Raw genomic sequence first — 27,976 nt, forward strand, 5'->3', positions numbered from 1 at the left:
AAACCAGCAGTGAGCTGTTAGAATATATTTTATCATCAGCACAAACAAAACTTCAGCTTTTTATTACAGAGAACGATATGCATGCCCAAATCATTTGGGAAGTAGCATGGAGAATGCAACTGCCTGTCCTGTTAACTAATTTAGTATCTGCTGCAGAGATGCCATCATGTCTTTCAAATATGCTTGCTAATGTTTGCCTTTCTTTTCTCATGCCGTTTTTATTTGTGTGTTTCATGTCTTTACTCAGACAAAGTCAGGTTCCGTCTGATCCTTCTCTCTTCTTTTTCCTTTTCTCTGTAATATTCCTGTTTTAAATCCTCTCTACTCCTGCGAGTCCATCCTTTTGAGGAAATGTGAAAAATGTCTACGCAGTTTCCTGAGTATGCATCCCTGTGTGTGGCTCTGTACACAGCCTCTCTGGCTATTGATGTGGCCTCATCCACTGTCAGTCCCCATTTAACTCCTTGGTCCAGAATTGAGTAGGCATAGGGAGATCCCGAGCCCACAGAGAAGAGTGTTCCTTGTAGACGAGTACCATCGCTGCACACATAAAACAGGCTAGGTCCAGAAAAGCTTGTTTTGTTTCTGACAAATACATCTTGATCACCACGAGTTGAAGAAGAGCTCTCATTTTCCAAAGGCATCTTATCAAGGCAGGTGTCTACAGGCTTTTCCAGACTCTTTGTTGTTTCTGTGCAACCACCAAGATCAGTGTCTGTACCTACATTATTATGGCATCCATCTATCTCTCCTCCATCCCACCCACACAGTGTGGCAGCCACACACAGCTCAGTTCCCTTAAATGGGTGAAGCATGTGAGAAAGCAATTTAGCAGCTCCACGCGTGGACAATCGCTGGCCGTGACGGAGTTGGTAAAGCCTCAGCTCTCTAGACAAAATGCGTTTCCAAAGGGCACAGTCTGCTGAAGTACCGGAGGTAGTGCCCACAAGGTGACTATGAATGGGCAGGATCTTCTGGGAAGCAGGGCATGCCACAAGCCCAGAGCAACTGGAACGAGTGTCTGCTGCAGCCAGCACACCGCCCTGAAACATGAAAGCCAGGGTGGTGGTGCCATGAGACATGGGAAAGGGCAAAGGGACAGGCTGAGTAGAAGCAAAAGGCAGGCTTGTGGGGAAGAACAGGGATGACAGGATGGAGTCTTCAGATGAGATGTCACTGGCACTCTGGACAGTGCTAATTTGCCCAAACTGTATTGGACTTCCATCCAGGTACTCTGCAACTGGTATGTAAAAATTAAAAAGACTTGTGCTGTTGCACAAGGGAAAGTCACTCATATAGTTACATCTCTTCTCACTCTTTCCATAAGGCACCAGAGAACATTTGGTGTCCTGAAAGAAATCCCGGAACTTGCATAGATCCTGTAAAGCCATTTAATATTGTTTCTTTTTTCTTCAAAGAAATCCTTCTAATGAAAGTCAATTAAAACTATTCATATCAATAGTCAAAGGGGTATACTTAACCTAGAGCTGTAGACGTAATATGTCTATTTTAGCTGCACTCATCCTTTATATAGACAACGTGAGCATGTTTATCTGCTCACGTTATCTATATATATATAACAACCCCTCAGCAACAGTTACTAGTGTCTCAGTCTGACTTTGAAGCATAAAGAGTCAGTAGCCCATGGGTAATTAATTTTGGCTGTGCTATCAGGTTCATTTTCAGATCACATTTCTTCAGTCTTGTGTGGGCGACGGCCAAAGAGGATGCAGGGTGATGGCAAAGCCTTCACTCGAGCACATTAAATTTAAGTTCGATTCTAAGCTTTGATGCACCATGGAAATTTCCCTGAATCAGAAATAAAACAACTCAAACAACATTTTTGTCACACAGCAGATTTTATTCAACAGATTTTATTCAACCAAGCGTTGTAGGCACTGTATTGCACTCGTAAGTCTAGTAAGCCTAGTTAGACACTGCGTAACTTGCAACACCAGAATATCAGGTAATTCTACATCACACAGGGTGTATTTCCACACAAGTGCCTCCTGTTATGAAACTATGCTGTTTGGTGTCAAACACCGAGAACCATGATTCCTCTACACATGACTGTTTTTTGAACACTGGAGTTACGTATTTGTTTTTTCATTTTAGTTCACCTTAAGCCAATCAAACTCAAAATGAATGTGTTGCACTCCATTAATGTTGGATATATCTTCACTGCTGCTATTATAATGGTAAGGAACTCTCTTTTGTTTTAAATACAGTGATAACCCTGCTGTCAGTTGCTAAATGTGAAATCTGGCCATACACCCTGACACTGTTATATTAATAAATCTAAATGTTATTTAATGACTATTACTGATACATTAATGTGTATGTAGCATTTTACAGTTGTAGTTGTGGATCTACTATTAATGAGTTTATCTGCTCTTGGGTAGGGAAGCCTACAGCAGTGCAAATCAGCTCATCATTTTTTTTTGTGTGTAAAATCTGTCACAAAAATAATATATAAAGCTGTGAAATACAGCAGACAGTAAACAAATCTAACAAGACACAACTTCACCACTGGCTTTTGGTCATAGCAGGCAGCTGTTTTCAGTAAAAAGCTTTAAAAACAACTGTACACTGCCTGCTCAGCTTTAAACAGCAGACAGAGTTATTGACTAAGATGAACATAGTGGAGCATTTAGCAGCTAAAAATGTTTCCTGAAGAGCCGGCAGAAAAGAAACAGAGCTAAAGCAAAACAATTGGATTTATTTCTCAGACTTGACTGCTGATGGTGCTCAGTATCTGCTGGATGTGTAAAAAGCTGAGGATATGTCAGTGATGTTTTGAAAACTTGTTTCTGCTGCCCCTAGTGACCATACAAAAAAGTGAAAGTGAAAAGTGAAAGTGACTACTCTTGTCAAGTATGTACTTGTCAAGTACTCGAAATTCCCCTCTTCATTTAACCCACCATAGGTGCACATACACAGCAGTGAACACACGCCCGGAGCAGTGGGCAGCCATTGCTGCAGAGCCCGGGGAGCAATTGGGGGTTCTCACCTCAGTCATGGTATTGAAGGTGGGGAGAGCGTCCCACCTGAGACTCAAACCCGCAAATTCCAGTTACAAGTCAGACTCTCTATCCATTAGCCACGACTGCTCCCAATAACAGCGGCTGATATCCCCTTTAAAATAAGCCTTGTCCCAGCCTATTCTTGTTTTCTACCTAAATGAATAGTTCATAGAAAATTGACTACATGAAAGCCTGTTTTATATATTCACTCTATTTTATTTACATATCTTCACTCAGGGACAGTGCATGCTGCAAGCTGTGTCAACCCAGAGCAGTGTGAGCCTGCCTGACAATTTCATAGGGTTTGACTCAGCCCCTGACAAAGTGGTAGATGGCTCAGTGGTCCATGTGAGGTATCAGTGCTCCAGGCCATGTCAGCTTGCAGTTGAGGTGGTGGTGTCCATATTAAGGAAGACAGATTTAGTGGTTTTCAGGAGGAAATGGATTGGCAGCGGCCTCCGAGTCTACAAGGTCCACCGGGTGCTGCTCAGATTGCCTCCATCCATTTTATACCAGCACAACATTTTCAACAGGAACATTTTGGAGGCCCAGAATGTGACAGTTCGTGCTTGGCTAGACCATCTTAAAAATGGCAACGAACCTGATACATACCATAGCTCCATATTGAGGATTTCTAAAGTGCTTTGGGTAACACCTCTCTCAGAGCGTCCAACTAAACCTCCCACTGAGAGCCCGTCGTGGTTTGCTCGAATGATGTGGCAGATGGCCAGAAACAGAATCCATCAGTGTCCACATGAGTCAGGTGAGACCCTTAATCATTTCATCATCTTCTCATCCCACCTTTACCACTGAAACCTTTAGTTGGAATTTTAAAATATTATATTTGAAATCCCATAGATACAATCGATATGCTAGAATTTCCCCTGGCAAGTACTGGTGAGCACTTTGGAGTGGTTCGCAGGTTCCAGCCTTTCATCGACAGAGTGTTGGAGAGAGCCCGTCGCCATGCTGTGACACAGCCCAGGTTGGAATTCACACTTCACACACTGACTTTGCACTTAGTTAATATGAGTGGGAACTCATTCTGTATGAAGGTCAGCTACACAGCATGAAACAGATTCCTACGGGGTTCTCCAAATGTTGTATCAGTAGCAGATTTTAAGATGTTAAGTGTTATAAATGTGTACACCATCACATACATGCATCAAATGTCAGTGTTTTGTGTTGATATCAGCAAACAGATGGGTCACAGGCCAGTGATTGTTTCCTTTTCACTGCTGGCAGCTGCTAGAACACACTACTTTTATTTCACTGTCATGACAAATGACTTTACAAGCTCCATGAGGCCTCTCCAGCAGAGCATGTAAGCTTTTTATTTACAATCAATAGGATAGCGTCAGGTTAGTCATTTTTAGCAGATAGCAGAGCGTTTTAATCTCAACCTCACGCTTCAGTGGGCCAAGAAATGATTTGTCAGATCATGTTTTGCTGCTTGGTTTCCAGCATCACCTTATCTGTGTGGATCTACCTGCTGAAATGGTGCCACCAGAAGCTCTGTGGGATCATCCATCATGTTGATAGGAAAAATGTATACGACTCCGTTCTGATGCAGCTTACAGACACAGGTGGGTCACAGAAACTTGTGGGTACACCTGTCACCAGTTTAGGGGATTAGATAGAAGTATCATGAGATTGCGAGCGATGATGTGTGTTTTGTGAGACTGTGAAACAGACTGTGTAATCTATTAATAAAGAGCTTTGGATATCCTACGGTGAAATATATGACTGTCACATCTCCTGTGTAGGAGACATCATAATTCAGGCACGTGTGACAACGGGAAAAGATGAAGCTTTCCGAGTCAGAGCAGCATTGCCCCTGTGGAAATGGATTAGATTAGACTGTTACATACAGGACTCAAAGGTATCGAACCTCAGCATGTGCCCCTGGGTGGAGGGATAAAAAAATGGAAATTAAAACTCTGCTCAGAGCAACATCTTGTAGTCATCTTTTCTCTTCTGAATTTCATTTGGTGCTGTGGCTTTGCAGTGTTTGATTTCTAGCTGTAAGATCCTAAAAGATGGTTCCTTTATAGGTGGGAAACTCCAGGCACATGCACGGTGTACTGCAAGTTGGAGTTGTTCACAGCTGAGGAGACTCATGCACTATTATGTCTGACTTTCAGGTGCTGCTGAATACAACATGGAATGATGAAACCCGCAAATACGTGTATCAGTAAGACATTTTATGGATTCTGTTTTAAGATGCTTTATGTCAAAACGGAATAACTGATGCATGCACATTGATCATCATAGCTGGTTCGACTGGTATTAAATATCTTATAGATTCCGGGCCAGTATTCATTATGATGACACAGATGGATATTTTGGGATTGGAGGAAGCAAATACATACCAGGCATTCACGGGTATTTTGGGCCTATCAAATACTATCGTTTTGGTACCAAAGAGGTAAAGTGTGCATCCTAATTACAAGTCAGATATGGTTGTATTGCAATTAATCCCAGTGTGAAATGCAATGTTATTCACATCACAGATAGAAAATCAGCTTCACCCCAAGTCGACATTACTGGAACTTGATAGGGTTCATCAGGAGTGTCAGGAAATTACAGCATTTACAAAAGCTTTTTGGAAAGAAGTAGTGGAGAGTCACCTTCCCTCACCGTTCAGCAAAGGTGAAAAATTATTTTGACAAGTTCTTCAGCAGCAGTATTGCAACCGTTCTGCAGGGATCTGCCTGATATAGATCTAATAACAAGGGTGTCTATACCAGAATTGCACACCTATTAAGTATGGGACAAGCACTGTTGACAGGTTGGTTTTTGTGTTTCATTGCAGGTGTCTGTATGTCGCACTCTATAAACACATGGGGTCAGATTGAAGAGAGAATCTGTACACAGACATGGAGCTGGGAAACCCAGCTTAAACACAGCACACTTTTCCATTTCTTACAGGCAAAAACAGAGGAAATTAGAACAGGTGTTTAACTTTTTTTTATGACACAGAACACATTCACTATTGTACATGTGAGGGATGGGTCATACAATTTGCTCTAACTTTCTTTAGGATTTTTGAGCATGAAGGCCCTCAGGAGAGATTTGTTTGAGAAGGCAGTTGGTACAATGTTCCTTGAGGCACAAATTAACATCATATCCAAATCAACTGAGCTACTGCAAATGTCCTCCTGTTTTGGGAATCATGAAGCGTCTCTTTTCTTGGCCGCCATCCACTTCTCCAACCTGGGACACTCAGTCAATCAAGAGCAGGTAGGGCTGATGCATTTCTTATACCTTAATTGCTGCTTTATCACATGTAAGGTCATTTATATAAACCTGACTGATAATATTGATCGCTGTGTGTTTCAGGGCCATATCTACAGTTTGATTGGTGCATCGGGTGATAACCGTTTCGCCCTGATGCATGCAGGGTTCAAGCACATAGAAGGAATTGATGGGTTTCCTAAAGACTTGGACATGGCCTATAGTTACTATTCAAATGCTGGGACACAGAGCAGCATTGATATTGCCAGCATTCATGAATATAGGGTAAGTAAAATGACTGAAATCAGTAAAACTTCGATTTGACACCACTGTACTGCAAGCAGAGCCTCACAGGCACACAAAATTTATCTCAGTAGTTTTAGAGGAACAGTTGGCATGCACATTTAGAGAAATGCACCTGTTTTATTTCTTGCTTTCTTGACAAGTATTGTGATAAGAAAATTGATGACACCCACACATATATCACCTAGAGTCAGCATCCAGTTAGCATAGCCTGGTAGAAATACTGTGAAACTGAATCTGTCTAAATGTAACCACTGCATCTGGCAAAGAAACAGTCCATGAAGCAATGACTTGCAATTTTTTATATATTGTTTTTGTAAGAATGAAGTAATTAAGAGTGAGTTTTAGAACTACATGTTAGAAATTGTTCATTTCAGACAGAACCAAGTTACAGCAGCTGTTTTCGCTATTTGATAAACATATAGATGTGTAAGAGTCTCAATTTCTCAGTTGAGTTTCAATTTGAATTTCCAAAGATGGGGAAATATTAATTAAAAAAATAAAGAAGAAGAAGAGGAATGAGGAAAGAAACACTCAATACATAATAGCCAGCCTCGATCACAGCACAACAACCTGCCTGGATCCTGTCCTGATTACAAGCTTTGAAAACCTGTTTTATCAGGCACATTCTTACTGTATATAATCCTACTATATAAACATCAGAGTCTTACATGAACACAAAGCCCATGTTTTGATTATTTCACATGAGCAGTTTCTGTCTGGGCTGTTTTATCTGAGCTCATCTGGCTGGTTTAGAGTGGGCGGGCCTGAGTTGAAACATGCGACACTATGTACTTTTGAGCACCAATCAGGATTTAGCTAAATTTAAACAACAATTTGACTATATGGCACTTTTGTGGGGTTATTTACTTATGCCACTGTGTATCAAATGCCATTAAACCACACCCACACAGTCAGATTAGTTAGTAGTAGTTAGTAGATTTTGAGTGTTAAACCTGAAACAGATGTTGTCTAACTCAAACTCTGCATATGGAATTATGCACAATTGCAGCAGTAACAGATAGACATGAATATGTTGTAGCAGCATCAGCGGTATTGGAAACAGTTGTATCTGCAGCAACAGAAGGTGCAGTGCTACTAGTAATAGATGTACAAATAGTAACAGCACTGGTGCATATGGTAACGACAGCATTGGAATTGGAGTAGTAGTAAAAGTATAGCATTAAATTCGTACTATTATTAGCCATATTGACAATATTAATAGTTTACTATATTAATGCCTTTTCTTGTCTAAAGCAATACATACTTGAACACATCTATCTAAGTAACCCAGAGGATTTATACAGCCTGACACATGAGGCGAGTGACATCTTTGAGTATCTGAAACTACAAGCAGAGAGTGGACATATAGAATCTCAGGTATGTGTGACGTACAAAGCATTATAGTTTTGTGAAAATGTATCACACAAACATACTTTTCCTATCCTCCATTTATTTCCCCTTTTTGGTCAGTATTCAGAGGTAAATAAAAACTATTATCTTTAGACACACCTGGCATCAATGCTTTACTGGGGACAGAATGGAATCTCAAAAGACATAGCAAGTGCAGTGAAGTGGTTTAAGAGAAGTGCTATGCAAATGAAGGATCCCTCAGTGATGTATGACTACGCTCACCTACTGATGAAGGTGCTGTAACATTAAAAAGGCTCAGCCGATTTTATGCTTGCATTAAACAGTGGCTATTGTGTGTGTGTGTGTGTGTGTGTGTGTGTGTGTGTGTGTGTGTGTGTGTGTGTGTGTGACACAGTGTTTTGACAGTTATTGATCCACTGATTGATGTTATTTCCTACAGGGCCACGGAGTGAAAAGAAACTACACCCAAGGTTTTCTGCTGCTCAAGAAAGCTGCAGCAATGGTATGTGTGCATTAGTCAGTCCAGTTTAAATTATGTGCCTTCACTATCATTACCAGTGTCTGTTTCCTCGCTTTAGGGCTCAATTAAAGCCTTGAATGGTTTAGGCTGGTACCATGGTACCATACTAAATGACCACAAAAACGCAGCGAAATACTTCGAGCAAGCTGCACTAAATGGGAGTGATCATGGTATGTTTAACCTGGCACTTTACCATCTCAATGGGAAAAACCCTGAAAGCCCATGGAAGAATGAGGTTTGAGCCCCACATCCTTTCAGAAGGTAGTTTTATTACAGATATGGTATAATCAATAAGCTGAGATGGTTTTTATTTGATCCACAGACAGCTGCATTCCACTGTTTCCTGAATGCATCTCGCTTGGGTAATGTAGCTGCGTCAGTGGAGGCAGCGTGGTACCTTTCGACAGGAAGCCTGGAAGGGGTGTCTCAGGATGTAGAGAGGGCTGTGAAGTAAGAGGCTTTCATTAGCTTGGTGAAGAAAGCTTTGTTATGGGCCGTTGCACTGTAGCCTGCAGCTCAGTGGCATCTTACTTCAATGACAGTGGCTAATTCAAGGTCAGAACCTAGTATTTGCATATCTAAAAATAAGAGCCACTGTCACTGCCTGATTGTCTGGCACAGAGAGATTCTGCTTACTAATGTTCTTCTAGTATCTTATGAATTTAAAGGAGCTCCTGCTGTAGAGGCTTTTTTTAGAATGACCTCAACAAATCAAATCTATTTTTAGATCACGAAAAAAGTATTTTCCGTTTATGTGGTGTAAATTATATTCCATAATTCATCAGCCATACTTTATCCTCTGTGCAGAATGCTAAAAAAGGTCTGTGAACAGAACGGACACCTTGGATTTATGATCAGAGAGGCTCTCCAGGCCTACCTCCAGGGCTCTTGGTAGGAATATTCATTTCAATTACTTTTCACTGGTCCTCATCTGATCATTTTATCTGGTCTTTACTGTTCTTACTATTTGTCTTCCTCTATGTTTTATTTTGTTGCCAATAGGCAGCAAGCATTGGTGAAGTATATTTTGGCGGCTGAAACTGGTCTGGGTTTGGCCCAGAGCAATGCCGCTCACCTGTGCGAGGTATGTCTGCTGTTTCTCTGGCTTTAATCTTTTGTTTCTGCCCTTAAACAAAACACAGGCTTCTGTTTCAATCAGATTATAAGCACCATTGTGAAATAATTGTCTCATGATTGGATTATTGAAGAGCATAAGTCCAGTCATACTGAAAGAAGAAAGCCAGGCTGGATGGAAATTATTAGCAGTTAATAACATAACCTTCATTGCTGCTCATGCTGCACTGTTTTTCCCAAATGCAGGAACTGAATCTCAGTCATGATTGTCAGCGGAGATATCATAACTACTCTACATTAGGCTATGATCCCCATCCTACTGGTGAGTTGTTCTCATTTCATTTTGCTTTAACCTCTCTTTCTCCCTGTCAATCTGGTCGATGAACAGCAAGTATTTATCTTCTTTTACAGCCCTGCTGAAAATGGGAGACTACTACTATTATTCCTCCAGCATGCAGGAAGACTCATTATCCTTGGTCGGTCAGGCCATATCAATGTATAGCAGAGCAGCTCTAGCGGGCAGCCCTCAGGTGACAGATTTACTTGTGCTGTAATCTCATCACTCTATGATAAACTTAATTAAACTTCCACGGGCTCAGGCCCACCGCAATAAAAACAACAAACAGAATTATACAGTGTTATTATTTGGAGACTTTCTTAGTGAATAATCCATCAGCCTCAAGTTATGATTTTATTCATTTATTTATTCACGCTGACTCACAGGGAATGTACAACTTGGTCGTTTTGGCGCAACAAGGGCATGCTCTTCCACTGAGCATGCACAGCCTGTTTAACGTGTCACATCATGACGAGATGGACGTTGTTGTGGAGAAGATGTTAAAAAGGTGATTTTTAAATTTGTAAACTGCCACCGTATTTTTTGGGGGGTCATGAGTGTTTAGAGCATCTGCAACAATCCAAGGCTGTTTACACTGCTCAGTAGGAATGGTGCTTGCAATATAATGTGCATCTATTATTCAACAAAAACATTAAAGGATAATATTTGATATAAACAATGTAAATGATTCAGAAAGTTTTGTTCTTGGTAAATATGTACCTGCTTTCTTGCAGAGAGTTAGATGAGAAAATTGTTAATACTCTGTCCATTAATCATGTCACCTGCAGCCACTTAATCTAGCTTAGCATTAAGTCCACAAACTGGTGGAAACAGCCGGTCAGGCATAGATGTCATTCATCTTCTTTTTTGCGCAGATTCAAAAAGTTATAAGTATTTTTATATATTTTATACAAATTTCATATATTTAATATTCAGTTTAGTGATATGGGCAGCATGGTGGATGAGTGCTTAGCACTGTTGCCTCACAGCAAGAAGGTCGTGGGTTCGCAACCTGGCCTTTCTGTGTGGAGTTTGCATGTTCTCCCTGTGCTTGTGTGGGTTTTCTCCAGGTACTCTGGTTTCCTCCCAGAGTCCAAAAACATGTATGTCAGGTTGATTGGTGACTCTAAATTGCCCATAGGAGTGAGTGTGAGTTTGTGAGGTTGTTTGTCTTTGTGTGTCTATATGTGGCCCTGTGATACACCTGCCTTTCACCCGAAAGAGAGCTGGAATAGGCTCCCTCTGTGACCCTGGTCAAGGAATAAGCGGGTAAAGAAAATGGATGGATGGAGTTTAGTGATATTGCAATCAGTCCCAGCATTTAACTTCATATTTACTCTGCAGACATGTGAGTGGTATCAATCTTCTCTTCTAACTCTTGGCAAAAATGTGACTATGACCCAGAATGCCCCACTCCTTTAAGGGCAAAGTCAGGTTTAGCTAATACTAGCTGCTTTTAGTGCACACAATTGTTCTGGACCCGCACATCTGCTCTTGCACTTACTACTCGCTGACATTACTATTTTATATTACAATTTATTGACATCCATCTGTTATTATTGCAACAAAAATATGAAGGCTTGAATTCACTGTTATGATGTGTAACAGTTTTTATTGTTTATGTCCTAAGATGTGTAGCAGCTGAGGATGGAAACGCAGTGACGCCCTGTTCTTTAGCTCTGCTTGCAGTCCAGATGGGTAAAGCCTTGAGGAGAATGACTCAGAACGGTGCACAGCTCCTCTTGGTAAGCATAAGGCGGGCAGCTCGTACTGTATGTAATAGGAGAAAAAATCAGCACACTGCGAGCTGCATTCCTTTGGTATATTAACCTCCCCCTTTGACAGTTTGATCTTCATTTAATTATTTAAATATGTGAAAATGCAAATTGGACTTTCACCATAAATAAGACATTAAAGCCAGTATAGACTGCTACTCTGAGAGAGAAATTGCTCTAGTAATCATGAGATTATTACTATTGTTTAAATAATCATTGTTATTTCTTTGCAGGCATATGCATCTCTTCTCTCTGTCTGTGTCATTATTATCATTGTGCCATTGCAGAGCTGTTTTGGTAAGTGATTGTGCTTTTTCTCTGCTGCACCGACGTGTAGATATTCGCCACAAGATGGGGCAATTTCCCCACATATTGTTTTCTTACCACTTGTTCGGACTTGCACAATAAATGAAAACCTTGAAGACAAAACACATATTCATGTTTGTTTTGCCATGAAACGTCCTCACCTCATTTTCATCCTCCTCATCTGCAAATTCACAGAACAAAACGTTCCCAGTCACCGTGCGGTTGCACTGAGAGCAAGGGCATCATCTGTCAGCCAAGATGGTGTCAACTTGAATAGAGAGCAAAATGGCATCGTGGGAGGAAACTACAGAGGGATTCTATGGCTTACCATACTGAATGGTATGCAGTGGCTCCAGCAGACCAGTGATTTGGCTGTGACACTGTCGGCCGTGTGCCTGTGTGCTTTCTGGACCACAGTCCTTTATCATCTCCTATGACACACAATATCCAGCACAGTGATCCAATAGCCACAGTAAGAGCTCCAGACACTACATACTGTAAGAGCATACATTTAGCAGATGAGTTAAAGCACTATTCATATGACACATTTGTGTGCTGGGAGGCATGTGACTGCTTTCAAGACACTAAGGAGGGAAATGATGCTCATTATGTGTGTATAACATTTTATTATGCTTCCTGATTAGTCAGTTTTTACAATGTGTTTATGCAATGTAAACTAGTTATCATTTAATACAGCTGAATCTGACACTTTATATTGTCTTGGGGATGTTGTGCTAAGTATGTTATGCAATGTTTAACCCTCAAGAACCCAATGAGACACAGGTGTCACAAACATCAGAGTTTTTAAAATTATGTCTTTGGTACACAAATTCACACACTGTCACATGACTGCACCAGGACGTTCAGTAGATGTTACTTAGGGAGTTCATCAGATAAGGTCAAGGATTAAGCTGTAGAAGTGTAAATTTTCCAGTTACTTAGACCATGGGGTCTTATGGGTAAAGTCCAATAAAAATATTTCAACACAGATTTTTTTTTTTTTTTTGGATAAATAAATCATTTATCTTATGTACCATAACACTGTTAAAACTGAAACTAATCTGATGGCTGCAGATGTAAAAACATAAAGGATCAGCCACAGCCTCAGTGAAGGATGTGCTGGAAGATGTGCCGGAAGCTTTGTTCTAATAGGTGAGCTATTAAGGGCTGTTCCTGGGACTATCAGGGATATATTGGTGATAAGTGTCTCAGTGGAAACAGGACATGCAACAACAGCATGCAGGGCACTTAAACATTTCGTCCAAGGCCAGAGCAAAGAAATTTTCAGAAATTATTGATTTAGTCTCTGGCTAGGCAGGTGCTCCTGGTCGATACATAAGATAAGCAATTAGCAGTTAAGGGAAACAGCAAGGAAAAGAACACACACCTTTAGAGCCCTTGCTAGAGTATTATTTACAAAATAATGTCTCTCTTCAGTGCTGTAGTTACTGTATTCATGAAGATAACATAATGGAACTATCCTTAGAGGGATTTTGTTTCAGTGGCTGCCAAGACACATGAGGAATAGGCAGCGTTACTCAGTTCTTAACAGTTATTTACAGCTCTGGGTGACGGTTGTGATGATGTGCAGTTTATAGCAGTGAGTGCTGTTGCCTGGCATTCTTGGAGCTATCATTAGTTAAATACTGAGTTTTACAGTGTAAACAACACCATAATTTTGGGATGGAGTAATGATCCCTGTCTTCCTTCATCTATCTCTGTCCCTTATGTCGTCTGTCTGTGTTGCTTTCTTTAAAGGGTCAGGTCACCAAAACAAGAAGATTGCATACTGTATCACATGTACTCATTTCTACTAAACATTTTCTGAGGTTTATGTTGTATTATATTTATTGGTTACCATTACCATCATACCATCAAATCAGATGGTACATCAAAGTGTAGATGAGTCTTGATATTCAAATAAACCTTTTCAAATTGATTTAGAAACAGAACATAAATAGATAATAAAACTATTGTGCAATAAGTAGGAATTATTCTGTGGTCTTACATTATGTGGTGAAAAGTCTTCATTTTCCATTGGACTGTTAAATGAGTTGGAAACATACTGATTGATGTGACCTTGATTTGTTGCACTGTGCTTCAGATAGTGGCTAACAGACAGTGGCCCAGTATTACTACATGCTGACAGGAACGCTCTCTTGATTTGGAGCTTTCACACATTCTTCTCTTGTTCAATTAAACTCTTATTGAACTCTGTGGAATATTTGATTATCATAGAGGGATAAAAAAACATTAACCAGTAGACATTCCTGTTAAGAAAACCTAATATTTGATTGGTAAAGTACAGTACATGTTTCAAAGTCCTGTGGTTTCAAACCATCTGGGTTCACGTGTTCGTGGTATGAGTCAGTAAAAACAGATTTCAGTCACTCTAATTGTTAATTAAAGACTTTGACTATACCGTGTGCAACCATCTAAGTTAATGCCGCTTTTTTTCTAATGAGTACAGTTCATACAATTATATCCAGCACCCACTGACAGTCCATTGAAATTCCAAAACTAGTAACAATAAGCACTGAAGCCAACCCCTGAGCATCCTTTCATGTGATTTGTGCACTGAAAGAGAAACACACATGACTGTAGGTAGCCTGACACAGTGCTGGTAATCCCTGGTTTTGTATCTCACATACACACATACCTCACGAAAACTTTTCAGGTCCTGCAGTGATCTGGCCCTCAGTGGAAGGAAGCAATGGACTTGAGCCAGAACCAACAATGGCTAAATCATTGTTTTCTGTGATTTGGTTTGTATGGGGCAGTTTCCACCCACTGACCACCTGCTCCACCTTCCACACCAGCTCTAAACCATGAAAAGGTACAATGGTAAGAGGGGGAATTAGAAACTGTCCTTCCCACTTGTTACCTATGCCTAAAATAGTTTGCGTGCTCATGCAACCTTCGCTTGATTTTAGCAACAGTATTCCCTGCCAGAGTGATAAAAGAAGATAAAAATGAAACCATAAATTTAATTAGTGGCTACTGATGTAAGTTACAGCATTATCTGCTGTTTAGTTCAGGTTCAGCACACATCATGAGACCTTTTTGCTTTCATCATTAGCTAAGGTTCACGCCACATGCTACTACAGGAATGTGTTTTTTGACAAAGTGATGTTAAGTGCTGTTAAGTTTAATTAGTAACTTCATGAATACAGCCAAGGTGCCCTGAAACACTGAGTTATTTAGTATACCCTCCTAAAAAGAATGATAAATGAAGCAAATGAGTGCCACAAACTACATTCTCTAAAATGATCACATGGTTGCAGACCAGTTGTACTAGGCTGTATTAGTTTTAGTACCTAATAGACTGGCAACTGGATGCATATATTACAGGACCAAGAACAGTAGTAAGCCAGTGGAAACCTCTGTGGTAGCTGTGACACACACACACATGCACGCACGCACGCGCACGCACGCACGCATGCACGCACACACACACACACACACACACACAGCAGCCCCTGGGCCAGGCAGTTAGAAGCCTAACCCTTGACCCTCAGTCTTGGCTAACCAGAACTTGAGGGCCCTGGCAGGCACAAGGATGAATTTCATAAATCATAAATATGTGTGTAAATGTAGTTGACTCTGAGCAAATGAACAACAGCACAGTGTGAAATAAGCCAGGAATGTTTTCAGGGTTTCTGGTGCCCTGTGGAACAATATTACTTAGTATCAACACTATAAAGTGCTACAGGCCCACAGCCCTTAAAGATTCAAGGTCATAATCCCACTTAGCCCAAAAATGTCATCAATTAACAAAAGTACTGAATGTTCTCAGCACACGCAGTACTGATGGACTGTCTTAGACTGAGTGCATCTGAGCGCCTGAGTTTGTACGGGAAGCCTCAGAGGGAAAAACATGTCACCACCCACATTGCTAAAAGAAAGCTACACTTTGTCACAGTGATGTAACTCATACACTTGAGAGTGATTTTTTTTCCAGGCTGAATAAAAGTTATATAAAGCTTCCATTGCAATTACTGTCAGTGTGTACAATAATTAGCTTCCTTGGAATTATAAAAAAAAACAAAAAAACAAGAGCATGAGGGGGAAGATGGAGTTCTCTGACTCACTGGTACCAGTACATACCACTGCAGAGCTGGTGCATATCCAGCCGATTCAGTATTCTTGATAATTGTTCCACGACAACCTGCAGGTACTGCACCTGTGGGGTTTGGTGAAGGAACAACTACACAGCTTTGTTAGTGGAGCCGTGTGATATTATTATACACTCCTCTGTCATTATTGAAAATTAAAATGTTGATGTGGCTTCAGGTATTTTCTGGAAAGTAAGAAAAATGAAGTAAACTCGGAAAACTGAGTGTAAATTGCCAACTAGAAACTTTAAAGACAAGATTTTAAAAATGATTTTTAATCAAATCTGATATAATGAAAAGTATAAAGATAATTGTCTTGTGCCCCAACAATGCTAACAACACAGAGCAGAAGTTAAGTGAATGCATCACAGTTCAAAAACATACCTATACACACAGGTAAGTACTGATTTGGTTTAGAATTTGCCTGAACATGTACTCAACACAAGTGCATAAGTGTACTCTATGGTGCGTCAGTCTATTGTGACTTCATTCTTAAGGACAGAACAAAGGACACCTGCGACCCCAGCCAACACACAAGTTCAACAATTGTTATACTTTCAACCAGAGAAGACAGTCTGGATTTGGTCTGGAGCTCATACTATGAGATGAAAATCACAGAAAATAAGAAGTTTGACTCATTAGATTAACTTGACCTTTCAACTGGCTGCTGGCAATGTTGGGGGCAAAGGGATGTCCTGGGTCACTGTGTCTCTGTTCCTACCTGTGTTACTGTTGCAGAAGTTCACTGTGACCTGCCTGGTTGTATTCAGCAATCAGTGTGTGTTCGATAGAATCGATAGAATAACAAACAGAGGAATCACCTTCAGTTTTAATGGACTTGGATTTACAGAGCTTTGCAGTATATTTTTGTGTGGTAAGCACTGTACTGTACATATCTGCAGCCCTGCACCTTCTAACCACACAGGTCTTTTCATGTATGCCCTCTAACTTTGACCCTCTGACACTGTTTGCTGTGTTGTATGGGGCAAGGTACACCTTTATTGTTCTCTCTGCCGTGTGACCTCATGTAATCCCAACATACCGTGGCTCCACCCTGCTACAGCCCGAGCAGAGGTCTAATCAGACACGAGAAACACCACAGAGCCTTTAATTACATTTCATACATCTGGTTTATTATTAACAGTGTGCACTGGGTGGCACTACTGTTCACTGTTAAGTGTAGCCATGGTTTCTAGCTACTGGGCTTACTGACCTGTTCTGTCACTGCCTTGAAGATGTAAACAGCTAGATGCAACAAAACCTTCTTTAAGTGAGTAAATCTAAAACTCAAATTATTCTTTTCAGCAACAGAGGAAGAAGGCCGACACCCAGTGTTTACCTTGAGTCAAAGATAATTAAAACTAAGATGTCAAAAGTCTTGGTGCAACTATGGATTTGGATTTATTTGATGTCCATATCAAAATATAGCTAAAATAAGAATTTTTATGCCTGAGGAAAGCTTAGAAAAGCTTATTCATGTAGCGTGGGCTACTGTAATGGACTCTTACCTGGCCTCCCCAATAAGACAATTAGACATTTACAGCTCATTCAAAATGCTGCAGTCACAGGATGGACAGACACCAGGAAGAGATATATATATGTATATAGAGTTTTTTTTCTACTACATCAGATCCCTGAAGTGCTTCCAGTTAAATATAGAATAGAATTTAAGGCTCTTCTTGTTGTCCACGAAATTTTAAATGGTCTGGGCCTAAAACATATCAGAGATATGTTTGCTGGTGGGTGTCTCAGATCGGCAGAGGCCGGTCAGCTGGTGTTACCCAGAGTTCATACAAACATGGTGAAATTGCTTTTAGCCATTATGGTGCTCACTGCTGGAACCACCTCCAACTAGAACATAGATTTGTTGAAATTGCAGCTCCCACTGCTTTTCACTAATAAGCATATAAAAAATGGAACATTTCAAATGTCTATATTTTTTTCAAACTGGATATGAACAATTTTCTGTACTTATTTAGAGATTTTATTCTATATTTTATCATTTGCTTTTAATTGTTGTTTACTTTGTTTACAGCTTTTACTTTGTTCTTTTATAATTTGTACTATATCTTTTAGCTTCAATTTATTATTTTATTCATTTCAAATCCTGTTTTTATGCTTATTAATGCTGTCTCTCTGATTATATTTATGTTGCACCTTATGATGCTTCCTTTCCTTTCCTGCAGTAAGTAAAGCACTTTGAATTGCTTTTGTGTACAAAAATGTACCATAGCATATGAACCTGCCTCATTGGAGACCACAAAGCAGCGATAAGGAGACTTATTTGTCAGACACATAACTTGAAATAAATGTTACAAGTGTCATTGTTTTGTTTACACTACATTTTTCACCCATTTATTTCAAAAGCTCAGGAAATACGAGTTTGTATTCACTTTAGAAATGTTGACAACACTTTGTTGCAATGATAAGTCTAATCTGTTTATCATGCAATATTACATCTTGCTAATACCCAAAAATAACTAACCAGCTGCTTCTTGGAAAAAGTTGACCTTCGTGGAAATCTGATAAGTAATCCTACTGTAAAATACTCTAAAACGCATTATAGGTCAGAACATTATAGCTAACCTACAGAAGACAGTGGCCACCAGCCTAAAGTTGAGGTGTTTCAGTGCTTTAGGTCTTATTAGACCTAAAAGTCTTTGGCAGTCCTTGGCTGATTAATTCAGTTCAGTGCATTGATAGCGTAATGAGTGACTGACCTTGGGTGGTGGTAATATAGTTTATTGCATGATGAGTGTAGAAACAGTATACTTATGCTTTAACTACTGAATATTTGTTTTTTACAGATCATAATTGGGTTTAAAGGAGTTTTATTGTTTTCTAATTTAATCATGTCTTTTCCATAATCAAACCTGTGTACTTGCCTAAAGAGCCTTAGATGAGCAGATGATGACATCATGCTCAGTTCACGTCTATTATCAGATAATCGATTTTATTGTGGAGTAAATAATCTTTGCATATCGTGCGGCAACTGCGTATCCAGCAATGTGGCAATACTATCAAAGCTCAAGCGAAACAGTAGACACATGTTCCTCATGCAGATTATTTTCTTTCATGTATGAGTTTTCATTGAAATTCTAACTTGTGTGTAGAAACCCCCCCTGCAGCTGAACAGTTTATCTGTGGTGCCCAGCATGCTGACAGTCTTTGTGGATGAAGATTTGTGCATGAAAGATTATCATGGATGGTGAAACTGGTTTGTCTCATATTAAAAGTGAACCTCTGACTCTGCAAAGCTCTAAATCAAGACTTTTTTGTGTCAGTAGACTTGATTTTGTAACTGCTCAATGCCATGGTTCAATATTGATATTTACTCTCTTATACAGTGCTATATTTGATCATTGTATTTAAATCTATGCTTCCAGTGTGCTGCTATTCTTCATTTATGCCTTTTGAATTGTGAAACTACAGGATATGTGTCTGTGGTTGATGTAGAAATTTTATAGGAAATGAAGATAAAACTGGGTTACACTTTTCATGAACTCCGATGTCAAACACACACACACACACACACACACACACAACAAAACTGGAATTTTAAAAGCAGCTGCAGCAGATGGCACAAGGCGTCTAAATGATTCTGTTCATTAGTCAGTTTTCAGTATGGCTTCACATATTTGCTAAAAGATGAGGATACAATCGTGTTAATGACTTAAACAGATAAAGTATCAGGACTTTCAGGACTTTCTTAAGCAACTTAATGTGCTGTGTATCAACAGTGGACTCACTAAATTATTTCACTGTGTAATTGCTGTTTGACAAAACCACAATGTGCTTATTAAAGCTGACAAATGGGTTTAACATGTGACTATGAACTAATATGAACAAAATAATACAATAGTGCAATGAAATTACTGTGATTTACCAATAAATAGCCCATTTGTAATGTTCAAAAATGAAAAGTTAAGGTGTGGTATGGAATATGAAAGTCTTCCTAAAACGATTAAACATTGTACTGAAATTAGTGACATATAGTACGTTGCAGACACTTTAGTTTTAGTTACTTATCACACAACACATCAGTCCTGCAGCAGATGATCTGACCCTCACAGAGCCCTGATCTTAGCAGTGTGGAGTCAGTCTGGGATCATATGAAGAGACAGAAACACTGAGACAGCCTGAATCTACAGAAGACCTGCAGCAGCTTCTCCAAGGTGCTGCAAAGTATCAGGAAAAACTGTTTCCAGGTCAAACCAGAGAGAAGTGCTGCTGTTTACGGGCAAAGGGGAGTGATGCAAATACTGATTAGATTTATGATTGGTTCCCTTTACTGCACTTTGTATGAAGCTAACTGATAAATGAAAAACTACTTATGTAATTTATGTTAAAAGTATCCCCTGTGCATTTTTAGTTCCTGAAACTTTTGCACAGCACTGTAACTGCGTCGCCAGTGGATGACTGTCAGTAATGATCTAATACATAAAACAATAAAAGCGGTGGTTAAAGTCTCCCTTTGATCTCAGTGTACTGTACGTAAAGTCCACTTTAAGGTCAGTGTCCAGGTACAGCAGTGTGGGTGGTGGGAGGAGCAGACACTGACTGAACTTGGTGTGGGTTCATTTCGTGCTGTTCTGAAGCCTTAAATGATAAATTTCTATTTTTTACATACTTCAGACTTCCATATCAAAATCAACAAAACTGTCATTCTCTTCCATTCATTTTTTTGGGAGTTTTTTTAAAAAAAGAATGTGCCTAGTAAACGTGGTTAAAACTTATCTGGATTGTATTGTTCTTATTATATAGTAGTTAAACTTTGCCTGTTTCAGTCCGAAATCTGATCAAAATAAAATAGATGTGACAAAGTGACAACACTGCAGTTTAAAAATAGCAATTTTTTTATTATTTACAAATATTATAATAGTTTTAAATACTGAAGTGAACAAATGTTTTAAATGCTACAGTAAACTTTTGAAGTCGTTCAAACCTGAAAAGAAAGCCAAAGGCCTCGCGTACATATCATAAAACATATCAAAATAAGCCATAACTTTTGCTACCACCCATAGTTAGCAGACAGTGAGCCTGAACAATAAGTTTAAAATGTCATAAAATAAATGTCACATGCTCAGAAACAGCAGGTTCATAATAATATGTCCAATGCTTCATATTCTGCAGCATGATGATGGTGATAGACAGGGTTTACTCTAGTGCGTAATAATACAGCGGAAGAATCAGCATACCACACACTTGTGTACAAGTACTCTATTGCACTGAGTAGCGATTAAATAGTAAAGCAAAGGACAACCCCTGGTAGTATTTACAAATCCTGTTAATTTCATACAATTTATTAGCTTTTTAACAAAAATCCAAAAAAGAATAAACCCAACAAACCCCGTGAATCAGTAAAAGTTAATACACCCAGCATTAGTGAGATTACAGTCCTTTACTTTTTAATATTTTGTTGATCTGCTATTTATCTGCTTTTTTGTTTTAATGGCAGATTGGATCCTCCAGGATATAGATGGCACCGGTTTTGTACAAATCTGTGCAGAGATGTTTTGTATTTGATTCCTTTCTTCTTTGCTAGAGGGGTTTTTGTTTTATGGTGATTGTTTTCTCTTCTTTTATAAAAGCTGATTTTTGTTTAACATTAACGACGTGTTGGAAAAACTCCCCTCCTGCCAAGCATCTTGAGTCTTCTTTTCAGTATTTACAAAGTATTCATTCCTACACGTTTTGTACTCGTGCAGCCCAAAATCCCACCTCCATGTTACATGGGCGCTACTCCGAGGTCACTTTGTGTCCTGGTCCGGTCCAAGTTAAACATGATTGACGCCATCTGAGCCATCTGAGTTTGAGCTTGCAGTTTTGCATAGTTTTATGAACAATGATTTCCTTCTTGGATTCTGTAGGTTACTGGTGACTTCATGCAATGCCCTTTGCACCGTCTTCTTAGTCACTGAAACACAGATAGTTCTTGTGCCAGGAGCGCCTGTCTGTCTTTCAATGGAATGTTGCGTAAATATGAAATTGTGCATCCTTCTTTTGCTGGTAGTACTTATATGAGGTTAGTCTTTGGGGCCCATACTTTCAATTTGGTCTATCTAACCCTTTTTTTACATCAGATCAAATACCCTACACTTCAACTAAATTATACAACCACAGTAAGATAATTTACTGCAGCTTCGACTCACTTAGCTTCGAGTGATATTGCACAGGAGTGTATTCAGTTTTTTTGGATACTGTATGCTATACAGATTTAACTTAGAAATATTAAAGGTGTGTTGCTGTAATGGCTTCCACTGTGTTTTCGTCTCTTGACATGGCTGGGTTATCATACATCGTCAAACTCTTATTGTTATCCTTCCAGATCTTTTCATCCTCATTCTTTTTGCAGCACTTGGAGGACTTGCAACATGGGCAGCAGCAGCAGCAGTGTTTGCCACAGAATCTAAAAGTCGAGGTCACTGCAGCGTCCCATGGCACCATGGAGTGCAGGGGGCGGGGCAAAAAGTCCCAGTTTCTTAGAACCTTGGGCAGGAAGCTTGGACATTTAGACTGCATCACATTGATAATAATCACAAGAAAAGCCAACACAATGATGGGCACACCAACTCCAACCAGAACTTTCCAACCAGCTATGGACAGGCCGAAAATAGACAGTGGGAGAATGAAGAAGCAGAGGAAGAGGTAGAGGCCGGCAAACCAGCGGTATTTGGCTGTACGGTTCCCAAGCCCTCTGGCCAGCGTGATGGGCACCCGCATGAATGGGACTGGATACCACAGTAAAATACCCATGATGTTGAAGAAGAAATGGCAGAGGGCAATCTAAAAAAACAAACAAACAAACAAACAAACACACACAAATGACATTTAAAGAAGGTTACCCCTGTTATATCTCAAATAAACACATTCCATCACAATTTATCAGTTAGTTTGGGGTATTTCAATCTGGACTGAAGTGGTGGACTGACTGACAAACCAACATTGAAATGCTGCAGGTATAGTTAAAAACAGATATACAGGGGGTGGTTTTCATTGCATCTTACCTGCAGGGAGTTGGCTAGCGTTTCTGCAGGGCTAGCCATCGCAGCGAGTATAGCAGTTGTTGTTGTACCAATATTTGAGCCCAGCGTCAGGGGATAAGCTCTCTCGAGGCTAATGACACCAATACCTGTAGAAGGAAGATTGACAAGAGTCTTGGTGTAAAAAAAAATATACAAACAACTTAAACAAGTAGAATGAAAATTGATATGTTAATGTTGACTTGCCAACAAGAGGAGTTATAGCTGATGTGAAGATGGAGCTGCTCTGAACAATGAAGGTCATGCCTGCTCCCACCAAAATTGCAATATATCCAGTAACCCATGTGAAGGGGAAGGGGAAGTCTGTAGTCAAAGAGAGACACAGGGGGTGAGGAGCTAACCTGACAAAGTGAGAACAGTGTCAGAGCACATCATTATGAACAAATGACCAGAGCAAATGAGGTGCTTTTTTTCCTATATAACAGTTTTTGTGCCTGTCACGCAGCAGGACAGCTTGACCTAGAGGAGATCCAGAAGCAGCAGGGAGGCTGTACCTGTGTTGCTAATCAAACATCACCATCAAAGTGTATGAGCTGACTCTGAAACAGGCAGAACAGAGCACGTTGAGGACAATCCATACAATTCCATACCTGTGTTGAGCACCTTCTTGATGACCACAGCCACTTGTCCCTTAAGCATGGAGTTGAGCAGCTTGACGATGAGGATGAGGCAGGTGCAGAGGACAAGCAAAGACAGAGCCAGGAGAATGAGGCCCACTGCCAAGTCTGGCAAAGTAGTACCGACAAAGAGGTGCTTGCCTGCAATGGACGGTCAAAGAGATGGTTTGCATTAAAGTGTCCACTCGACCTTGTATTATGTGACAGCTAAAAACAGCCTCATATGCATGACTTAACATGACACCTAAGAGAAAACCTTCAGATAAATAAAGCTGTGTCTGTTTGTGATAAACTGAGAAAACAAACTGATGATTCTTTATTACTTAAGACACGTTTCTGATTTTATTATATTGACAAAATAGTTTTGTCCTAAAAACCGAAACCTAAAAACCAAAGCACAAAAGCATTTCTTGTAATTGGGGGCAGAATACTTTTGAGAAGTGATCCTAGGGTCATGCGGAACTCAGCAAGACAGCATGAATAGACCTATTGAGCAGGTAGATGGGTCAGTGGAGGCTATTAGCTGCGTCACTAAAGGATCTCAAAGGTAGGCATTGTCCGAACATCAGGGGGTCTGCATGAAGGAGATCGCTGTGGATCTCTCATATTTCACTGAGAGTCAGCGGATCAGGATATCCTAATTGCGTTTTGTGAATGTTCTTTTTTGATTCACTGATGGTGGCACACTTACATTTCTCTTGGTAATCGATCCAAGTCATGTTCATCTCGGTCCAGGTCTGGTTTCCTTCCTCCCAACAAACGGCACCAGCAGGGCAGCTCTCCACCGTTGCATTCCAGAAAGTCTGAGAAAAAGAGCAAAAACATCTTTAAAAGTCAGAGAAGGCAGTGCAGCAATTAAAAAGTTGCTAATCTTTAAATGACCACACACAGCTTTCCATCTTCTACAAAATAACACACCTTCAAAGTATGATCTAACAGCAGAACCATTGTGGTCACATAACCAGAAGGACAATATCAGTCATTAGCAGAAAAAAACAGCTAACCGAGACTACTATGTGTTTTTACTCCTAATTTGTTATGCTTGAATGGCAAACTAATAATTTCTGAATGTGATGCAGCTCTTGTTGATTTCTTACCGTATTGGTCTTTTTTTTGCACCATACTTTGATCAAACTCTTGTTTTTGGCTGCTGGGTCACCAGTGGCGATGCCAGTGATCACAGATTTGTCCAGCTGTAAGAAGACAATTTTTTAAAGGTGTTTCTTCCTTATGCTAAATGTTGCATCTTAATGTCACCAGCTCTACCTGGATGATGGAGTCTGTGAAAGGGTCTGTGATGACGTTAAGCAAATCCGGGGCGTCCTCTCCGGATTGGATATTGAAGGATTGTATTATGAGGTGGGTGAGTTTGTACAGGACACCTGTGGCGGCTTCCAGGGGCAAGAGGACGATTACAGACAGCCAATTGAAGAAGTCGTGGACTGTAGCACCAGCAAATGCCCTGAAAGTTCAGAAAAAATATTCTTGAACATGTCCCAGACATTATTTCAAGTCTACAAGTTTACTGTACATGTGTCACGGTATTTTATCATTGCATGCAATGATTTACCTGCCGAATTCATTTCGATCTCCTGCCTGCATCACGGCCACAATAGTGTTGGTGACAGATGTTCCAATGTTAGCTCCCATAATGATGGGCACTGCAGACCTGACCTCCAGCACTGAAGAATATAAATGGCAGCATACAAGTAGTTTAATGGTTAAAGTAATGTCTAAATGGTTAGATAGGATAAAAACATTATCTATATGGTTGATTAAGCTAAAAGTAATCTATAAGTGGATAAATAAGATGGCTCATTTATTGGCTATAGTTGATACACTTGCTAAAAATAATGGCTACATAGTTGCCAAAGCAAAACATAATAGTTAATAGTAAGATTAATAAAAGTGATGGCTCTTTAGGTGAATGTCATGGATGAATGTTTTTTTCAAATGACTGTTTGGAGCAGGACAAGCGGTATGAATGAAGGAGTGCTTTGACCACTGAACTATAATATGTTCAGGCTGATGAATTCATCAGCACTTAAGTCCATGAATTTCCATATACTGGCTTTAATATATGTGTGTGTGTGTGTGTGTGTGTGTGTGTGTGTGTGTGTGTGCGTGTGTGTGTGTGTGTGTGTGTGTGTGTGTGTGCGTGTCTGTCTGTCTGTGTGTATACTTACGTCCAGAAGACACCATGCTGACCACAATAGAGGAGGAGGTGCTAGAGCTTTGCACTAGGACTGTGACTAACACTCCAATCACCAGGCCGGCCACAGGGTTGGACAACACAACATTGTCCTGAAAGATGTCACCTGCAGCTTTGCCTGTACACACACACACACACACACACACACACACACACACACACACACAGACAAACAGCCCCAGGTCAAATACACTCAGTATACATTCACATAAGTGGCATTATCAGTTACACAAAATGTGTAATGATGTGTTGTGATATTGACCCTGAATATAAATGTAATTTGTGTGAATTCATTTTACCTCCAACTAGCTGGAAGGCAGAACTGAGAATACCCAGCGAGCAAATAAACAGGTAAAGAAATCCAAAGAGCAGAACAATCTTCAGTACACCGGTCAGCACTCTCATAATCTTTCCTTTTGTATCCAGCTCTAAAAGAAATAAGAAAACAAAGTACTGAATCAGATTCAGGTTTTGTAAAGGTATGCAAACTGCGCAATGACAAAGGCGTGCTGCCTCACCTGACCACATGATCCCAGTGTCTTTTAGTTCTGGGAGATCCCACGGATCTTCTGCACCAGGAGCCGCATCCACCAGGTCAATGGTGGAGTAAGCTGGCAGGATGGCAGTGTCTTTGGCTGGAGTCTTGTCATCTAATGCAGGACCGGGAGGAATGAATGTTAGAAAATGTTGCAACAGCACAGTGTGAGGAGGAGACTGAAAGTATCCTTGGAAAGTGGACATACCGACAGTGGGAGAGGAAGAAGTCTCCACTTCTGGTCTTGGAGCCATGGCTATTTGGTAAACACAAAAAGTTACAGTTCACATTAGTTCATGCTGGTGTACCAGCTGTACATCTTTTCAAAATAAACTCTAATTGTTATATATTATGCTATTGAATATCTACTAAATATCTCAGCAATAGTTCAGATAAAACTGTGAAAATTTCTATTTAGTTATTAAGTCCAACTCTACCAACTCTACCAACTTTGTACTCAAAATCTAAGAAACGTTTCCTCCAAAATAAAAACTAGATGCCTTGAAAAGCGCACAGGAAGAAAACGTTAATGTCTGTCCAAACTTATCAGAATAAAAATAATCAACTATCTCAATACAGCTGGATCCTGACATCGTTTAGTTCTTTTAAACTACAGCCTGTAAATATGTGACCATGTGGCCAGTGTTAGTGATGGCACACTGTAGGTACGCACCTGCAGCGGAGCGTGTGCCCGGAGCTGTGAGCGCTGAGGAGGAGGCTTCACCTGGATTACCTGTTGCTCACTCTGTAGTCCAGGGCTTTTATAGCGCCGCATCGACCGCGCGCCCGTGCGTGCGCACATCCGCACACACATGCACACACACAGTCCTCAGTTCAAAGGTCTGTATGGTGTGTGGATCTGTGCGTGGGGCGAGACGAACATCAGTAATTACACGAAACTTCGGATTTTTGACAGAGCTACACTGAAAGTTGCCCACATCATATCCGTGTTCGCAATAGGAAGAAATAGGAAGGAAAGAAAATGGAAAAGATTTGTAGAAATGTAGCAGATCTAAAACAATAGCGAACCTTTTTTATCTAGAAGACAGATAAAGGGTTATTGTGAGGCACAGGTGTAACAGGTACAGGTACAATCTGCCCCCTGATGGCACACTCAGCTCATTTTCTTACTGGGTTTCAATAAAACCTTAGAGATCACCAGAATGAAAAAAAATCTTTCTTCATTTTCCCTCATTTTAAAAATTATTGGATCTCTTCAGGACTCTCCACCTAACAAACTGAACAATGTTGGAACTGTTCATAACCCCTGTCTACACAAAGATTATAGACTGTAATTAAATTGCAATGCGGGCCTATAAATAAACAATATTTGCTTTTAAATTTTGGGAACCAACTATTTCTACTTTATCTGCATCCTCTGTTGGCCCTAGCAAGATGTTTCTCACTGTGTTGGTAAGTGATGTACGATTACCACTCATTAATAATGTCTCAACAGCTGCTTTATATAATGCATTTCACGATTTCTGCATTATCTTGTCATTTCA

The 27,976-nt window shown here is 40.1% G+C and overlaps 3 protein-coding genes across 5 annotated transcripts; 1 reads left to right on the top strand and 2 right to left on the bottom strand.

Annotated features, from left to right (window-relative positions):
* Positions 1-239: 239 nt before the first annotated feature.
* psmb11b (proteasome 20S subunit beta 11b) lies at positions 240-1,391 on the bottom strand. The gene is made up of 2 exons (XM_026305587.1): positions 754-1,391; positions 240-570 (listed from the first exon to the last, which is right to left on the bottom strand). Exons 1-2 carry the CDS (start codon positions 1,389-1,391, stop codon positions 240-242), a joined length of 969 nt encoding a protein of 322 aa, XP_026161372.1.
* Positions 1,392-2,040: 649 nt separating this feature from the next.
* Positions 2,041-12,943, top strand: LOC113129241 (protein sel-1 homolog 3). 3 transcript variants are annotated; one of them, XM_026305122.1, is made up of 24 exons: positions 2,041-2,198; positions 3,261-3,786; positions 3,882-4,008; positions 4,488-4,609; positions 4,790-4,905; positions 5,168-5,217; positions 5,328-5,451; positions 5,537-5,675; positions 5,839-5,979; positions 6,067-6,266; positions 6,366-6,545; positions 7,821-7,943; positions 8,070-8,210; positions 8,377-8,439; positions 8,516-8,692; positions 8,780-8,907; positions 9,265-9,348; positions 9,460-9,541; positions 9,778-9,853; positions 9,943-10,061; positions 10,255-10,376; positions 11,499-11,613; positions 11,877-11,940; positions 12,145-12,943. In XM_026305122.1, exons 1-24 carry the CDS (start codon positions 2,142-2,144, stop codon positions 12,384-12,386), a joined length of 3,318 nt encoding a protein of 1,105 aa, XP_026160907.1. In that variant the 5' UTR covers positions 2,041-2,141; the 3' UTR covers positions 12,387-12,943. The 3 variants fall into 3 exon arrangements, with proteins under 3 accessions (XP_026160907.1, XP_026160908.1, XP_026160909.1); XM_026305124.1 differs by having other exon boundaries at positions 2,121-2,198; positions 3,688-3,786; XM_026305123.1 differs by lacking the exon at positions 8,516-8,692.
* Positions 12,944-21,140: 8,197 nt separating this feature from the next.
* On the bottom strand, positions 21,141-27,192 carry slc34a2b (solute carrier family 34 member 2b). Its single transcript, XM_026305077.1, has 13 exons — positions 27,145-27,192; positions 26,680-26,727; positions 26,455-26,586; positions 26,236-26,364; positions 25,911-26,054; positions 25,295-25,406; positions 24,991-25,186; positions 24,822-24,917; positions 24,416-24,527; positions 23,698-23,865; positions 23,294-23,410; positions 23,072-23,196; positions 21,141-22,850 (listed from the first exon to the last, which is right to left on the bottom strand). The coding sequence occupies exons 2-13, from the start codon at positions 26,723-26,725 to the stop codon at positions 22,296-22,298; spliced, it is 1,932 nt and encodes a 643-aa protein (XP_026160862.1). The 5' UTR covers positions 26,726-26,727; positions 27,145-27,192; the 3' UTR covers positions 21,141-22,295.
* Between the last annotated feature and the right edge of the window lie 784 nt (positions 27,193-27,976).

This window comes from Mastacembelus armatus, chromosome 4 (genome assembly GCF_900324485.2).
Source record: "Mastacembelus armatus chromosome 4, fMasArm1.2, whole genome shotgun sequence".
Lineage (NCBI taxonomy): Eukaryota > Metazoa > Chordata > Actinopteri > Synbranchiformes > Mastacembelidae > Mastacembelus > Mastacembelus armatus.

Excerpts from the sequence above, each read along its gene's own strand:
- psmb11b (XM_026305587.1), bottom strand. The coding sequence starts at position 1,391 with ATGGCTTTACAGGATCTATGCAAGTTCCGGGATTTCTTTCAGGACACC. Across the intron at positions 571-753 it reads ACACTGTGTGGGTGGGATGG|TTCTGGACCTAGCCTGTTTT; the intron begins AGGAGAGATAGA and ends CAAAACAAGCTT.
- slc34a2b (XM_026305077.1), bottom strand. The coding sequence starts at position 26,725 with ATGGCTCCAAGACCAGAAGTGGAGACTTCTTCCTCTCCCACTGTCG. Across the intron at positions 26,365-26,454 it reads CACTGGGATCATGTGGTCAG|AGCTGGATACAAAAGGAAAG; the intron begins GTGAGGCAGCAC and ends TATTTCTTTTAG. Across the intron at positions 24,528-24,821 it reads GCAAAAAAAAGACCAATACG|ACTTTCTGGAATGCAACGGT; the intron begins GTAAGAAATCAA and ends TCTTTTTCTCAG.
- LOC113129241 (XM_026305122.1), top strand. The coding sequence starts at position 2,142 with ATGAATGTGTTGCACTCCATTAATGTTGGATATATCTTCACTGCTGCT. Across the intron at positions 5,980-6,066 it reads AACAGAGGAAATTAGAACAG|GATTTTTGAGCATGAAGGCC; the intron begins GTGTTTAACTTT and ends AACTTTCTTTAG. Across the intron at positions 6,546-7,820 it reads CCAGCATTCATGAATATAGG|CAATACATACTTGAACACAT; the intron begins GTAAGTAAAATG and ends TCTTGTCTAAAG.